We start from the raw sequence: 5,742 nt of genomic DNA, 5'->3' as shown, positions 1-5,742 counted from the left end.
TAAGCTATATATTTATTTAATCTCTTGAAGCTTTTCTCGCAACTACTTCAAAATATATACAGAAATTATCTACAACTGTCAGTTTTATCATACCATCAAAATATATTTAGATTTTTTAGATAGTGTCAAATTGTTGCGCTTCTTCCAGAGATAAGAAGAAAAATCATTTTAGCATAAAAGCGTTCTTTAGCATACAAAGCCAACAGTAGTAAAATTGCCGTACTGGCTATCCAAAGATGGTTAGCAAAAAAATAAACGGAATATTAATTTTATTAACGGTAACTTGTCAACTTATTTTTTGTTTTTTTTTTTTTTTGTATAAAAACAAAACATAAGCTGGAGTATAGCGAGACAAAAGTGATCTATTAACTTTATTTACTAAAGGCATTCAAAACATCCATATGCTGGAACACACGTATGCGATTTACAATGCCTGCTTTTGTGAATTAACATTAATATTTACAAATTTTCAATCAAAAATGTTGAGTATATTATAATTAATTGCAATAAAATGTAGTGTTTTTAGCAATTTTCATGTGCAAGTGTTATAGAAACTCCAAGCAATGTTTATACAAATCAAATATTAGTAAATGATACATAAAACATTTCCTAACTATTAAACTGTTATTATTATTTTTTGTAGCTAATATGCTTTTCGGAACAGAAAGCATTATTAGAAGTGAAATTACTTGATTTAGTTGAAGTTGAGTTGCTTAACCCAGTTCAACAAACATCTACTGCAAGAACCGCTATATTAACCAATGAAAGAATTAATTGTGGAACAAGATCCCATTATTGCATCGGCCCAATGACTTATAAGCGTTGTCTTGCTACAAGAGATGGAATGATGGTAACTGTAGGTAATGGTATACCATGTGAGAGAGGTAAAAGGTGTGTAAATGATGGAGTTGATATATGTTACACAATTCAATCAATTCAGTCAACCACAATACCAACAACGACTGTATCAGAGCAATCCAATCAAAATTCACAGCAAACAAGTATTTCTAACTTTACCCAAATGAACACTTCAACATCTTCACAAATGTCAGCGAATAGCAATACAATTGCACAAAATAGTATTACTCAAGTACCTACAAGTGGAATACTTAACCAAATTGGGGAAGTATTAACGCAAACTGTGCAAGCAGTTACACATTTAACCACGGGTCAAAGTGGTGGTTCCTCAATGCAAGCAGGTGGAAATATACATACTCAAACTACACAAGGTTCAAATTCACAAGCGGGTGGTCAAAATGGATCTAGTCTTTCAGCAATCAGCATTAGTCAAACATTAACTAGTGACGGTCAAAGCGACGTAAGTGGAAATCAATCAGCGATACAAAATCAGTCAAATTTTTATACTCAAACCACGAACATAGAACAACCAACAATAATCGGTCAAAGTAATATCGCGCAAACATCAGTTTTTGAGACCCAAAACGGGCAAACCTCCGTCACAACCACTGAAGGACAAATAATAGGACAAAATCAAATAAATACGAATACTCAATTAACTAATATGGGACTATCGACAACAACAAGCAATAGCAGCTCTGGACAAACATCAGCAATTGGTTCTCAGAACGCACAATCAGTAAACGAAGCAGCCAATGTGCATACAATAGGACAGGGTCAAGTAACTATGCATTCTCAAACTGTGAATGGTGAACAGTCTTCAATATTGGGTCAGAACAGCTCTGGGCTATCAATTGTAGGGTCTCAGAATGGGCAAATTATTGAAGAAAACCAAGTCACAGAATATACACAAACTGAACGCTATGAACAAATTAAGACGGAAGGCTACTCAGGCTCCGGACAGACAACTGAAATAATGCAGACAACTATATATACACAATCCAGCCAAGGTGAAAACATACCAGCAACATATCAACAAAATACAAGCCAAAACAATCAGAACAATTCTAGCCAAACATCAATAACCTCTACAATACCTTCAAATGGTCCAACGCAAACTACCTCACAACTTAACCCAGGTCAATTATCTGTAAATGATGTAAATTTAGGACAAAGCTTAATAGGTGGCACAAGAGAAGAAGCTAAAGAGTTGTATTCCATCGATACAACCACACAAACAGTGAGCAACAGTAATGTAAGCGGGTCAAGTCAAACAATAATTAATTCCACAAATACACAAATGCAAACGCAGACAAGCCAAACCGAAATATTACCAACAACTAATCAAGGCAACTCAACAAGTCAAACAACAATTGATATAACAAACAATCTATCACACAGCTTGCAAACTATTCCTTCACTACCTAGTGTAACTATAAACATAAGCGAAATCGGAACTTCTGCACAATCCACAACACGAACAAACTGTGGCACACGAACACATTACTGTATAGGGCCAACAACTTACAAACGATGCCTTCCCACGAAAGAAGGTACTATGGTGACAGTAGGTAATGGAATAACGTGTGAAGAAGGTAAGATATGTATGAACGACGGAGTGGATGTGTGCTACTCAATACAGACAACATCGACTACATCAACAACAAGCGAATCACAAGGAAGTCAGCAGCATGAGCAGACAAGCACACATACTCAAATAATCACAACGCAGCAACAGTCTCAATCAGGACAATCACTGTCAGGTACACATGCTCCCACTTTACCTACGGGTTCTTTTACAGGTAGTAATCAAACAGATCTTTCAGCTCAGCATGGTCAATTACAAACCGGCAGTCAACTTTCTGGCTCATCAACGGATCCTTCTACAAGTACTACTGCAACGGATCCCTCAGTTCAGCCTGGTCAAGGTAGTAATGGTGGTCAATCACAAACTGGCACTCAACTTCCTGGCTCATCAACAGATCCATCTACAAGTACTACTGCAACGGATACCTCAGTTCAGCCTGGTCAAGGTGGTCAACCACAAACTGGCACTCAACTTCCTGGCTCATCAACAGATCCTTCTACAAGTACTACTGCAACGGATCCCTCAGTTCAGCCTGGTCAAGGTAGTCAAGGTGGTCAAACACAAACTGGCACTCAACTTCCTGGCTCATCAACAGATCCTTCTACAAGTACTTCTGCAACGGATCCCTCAGTTCAGCCTGGTCAAGGTGGTCAAGGTGGTCAATCACAAACTGGCACTCAACTTCCTGGCTCATCAACAGATCCTTCTACAAGTACTACTGCAACGGATCCCTCAGTTCAGCCTGGTCAAGGTGGTCAAGGTGGTCACACAAACTGGCACTCAACTTCCTGGCTCATCAACGGATCCTTCTACAAGTACTACTGCAACGGATCCCTCAGTTCAGCCTGGTCAAGGTGGTCAAGGTGGTCAAACACAAACTGGCACTCAACTTCCTGGCTCATCAACGGATCCTTCTACAAGTACTACTGCAACGGATCCTTCAGTTCAGCCTGGACAAGGTAGTCAAGGTGGTCAATCACAAACTGGCACTCAACTTCCTGGCTCATCAGCGGATCCTTCTACAAGTACTACTGCAACGGATCCCTCAGTTCAGCCTGGTCAAGGTAGTCAAGGTGGTCAAACTGGCACTCAACTTCCTGGCTCATCAACGGATCCTTCTACAAGTACTACTGCAACGGATCCCTCAGTTCAGCCTGGTCAAGGTAGTCAAGGTGGTCAACACAAACTGGCACTCAACTTCCTGGCTCATCAACGGATCCTTCTACGAGTACTACTGCAACGGATCCCTCAGTTCAGCCTGGACAGGTGGTCAAGGTGGTCAATCACAAACTGGCACTCAACTTCCTGGCTCATCAACAGATCCTTCTACAAGTACTACTGCAACGGATCCCTCAGTTCAGCCTGGTCAAGGTAGTCAAGGTGGTCAATCACAAACTGGCACTCAACTTCCTGGCTCATCAACGGATCCTTCTACAAGTACTACTGCAACGGATCCCTCAGTTCAGCCTGGTCAAGGTAGTCAAGGTGGTCAATCACAAACTGGCACTCAACTTCCTGGCTCATCAACGGATCCTTCTACAAGTACTACTGCAACGGATCCTTCAGTTCAGCCTGGACAAGGTGGTCAATCACAAACTGGCACTCCACTTCCTGGCTTATCAACGGATCCATCCACGGCAACGCATCCCTCAGTTCAGCCTGGTCAGTTGGTCAAGGTGGTCAATCACAAACTGGTACTCAACTTCCTTGCTTATCAACGGATCCTTCTACAAGTACTTCTGCAGCGGATCCCTCAGTTCAGGCTGGTCAAGGTGGTCAGGGTGGTCAATTACAAACTGGCACTCAACTTCCTTGCTTATCAACGGATCCATCTACAGCAACGGATCCCTCAGTTCAGCCTGGTCAGTGTGGTCAAGGTGGTCAAACACAAACTGGCGCTCAACTTCCTGGCTCATCAATGGATCCTTCTACAAGTACTACTGCAACGGATCCCTCAGTACAAGGTGGTCAAGGTGGTCAATCACAAACTGGCACTCAACTTCCTGGCTCATCAACGGATCCTTCTGCAAGTACTACTGCAACGGATCCCTCAGTTCAGCCTGGTCAAGGTAGTCAAGGTGGTCAATCACAAACTGGCACTCAGCTTCCTGGCTCATCAACGGATCCTTCTACAAGTACTACTGCAACGGATCCCTCAGTTCAGCCTGGTCAAGGTGGTCAACCACAGACTGGCACTCAATTTCCTGGCTCATCAACTGATCCTTCTACAAGTACTACTGCAACGGATCCTTCAGTTCAGCCTGGTCAAGGTGGTCAAGGTGGTCAGTCACAAACTGGCACTCCACTTCCTGGCTTATCAACGGATCCTTCTACAGTAACGCATCGGTCCGTTCAGCCTAGTCAAGTTGGTCAAGGTGGTCAATCACAAACTGGCACTCAACTTCCATGCTTATCAACGGATCCTTCTACAAGTACTTCCGCAGCGGATCCCTCAGTTCAGCCTGGACAAGGTGGTCAGGGTGGTCAATTACAAACTGGCACTCAACTTCCTTGCTTATCAACGGATCCATCCACAGCAACGGATCCCTCAGTTCAGCCTGGACAGTGTGGTCAAAGTGGTCAAACACAAACTGGCGCTCAACTACCTGGCTCATCAATGGATCCTTCTACAAGTACTACTGCAACGGATCCCTCAGTACAAGCTAGTCAAGGTGGTCAATCACAAACTGGCACTCAACTTCCTGGCTCATCAACGGATACTTCTGCAAGTACTACTGCAACGGATCCCTCAGTTCAACCTGGACAAGGTAGTCAAGGTGGTCAATCACAAACTGGCACTCAGCTTCCTGGCTCATCAACGGATCCTTCCACAAGTACTACTGCAACGGATCCCTCAGTTCAGCCTGGACAAGGTGGTCAATCACAAACTGGCACTCAGCTTCCTGGCTCATCAACGGATCCTTCTACAAGTACTACTGCAACGGATCCCTCAGTTCAGCCTGGACAAGGTGGTCAATCACAAACTGGCACTCAACTTCCTGGCTTATCAACGGATCCATCAACGGCAACAAATCCCTCAGTTCAGCCTGGACAGTGTGGTCAAGGTGGTCAAACACAAACTGGTACTCAACTTCCTGGCTCATCAACAGATCCTCCTACAAGTACTACTGCAACGGATCCCTCAGTACAAGCTAGTCAAGGTGGTCAAGGTGGTCAATCACAAACTGGCACTCAACTTCCTGGCTCATCAACGGATACTTCTGCAAGTACTACTGCAACGGATCCCTCAGTTCAACCTGGACAAGGTAGTCAAGGTGGTCAATCACAAACTGGCA

The 5,742-nt window shown here is 43.1% G+C and overlaps 1 protein-coding gene across 1 annotated transcript in view; it reads left to right on the top strand.

Moving 5' to 3' along the window:
* Positions 1–222: 222 nt before the first annotated feature.
* LOC119666313 (mucin-5AC-like) overlaps positions 223–5,742 on the top strand; it is a 7,160-nt gene continuing 1,640 nt past the window's right edge. Inside the window, exons 1-3 of the mRNA XM_038075596.1 lie at positions 223–278; positions 644–2,786; positions 5,512–5,616. Of these exons, the coding sequence (XP_037931524.1) occupies positions 237–278; positions 644–2,786; positions 5,512–5,616 (2,290 nt within the window). The 5' untranslated portion in view covers positions 223–236. The remainder of the gene's footprint in view (positions 279–643; positions 2,787–5,511; positions 5,617–5,742) is intronic.

Source organism: Teleopsis dalmanni, chromosome 1 (assembly GCF_002237135.1).
Source record: "Teleopsis dalmanni isolate 2A chromosome 1, ASM223713v2, whole genome shotgun sequence".
Taxonomy (NCBI): domain Eukaryota; kingdom Metazoa; phylum Arthropoda; class Insecta; order Diptera; family Diopsidae; genus Teleopsis; species Teleopsis dalmanni.
This window is presented reverse-complemented; position numbering and strand designations above follow the sequence as displayed.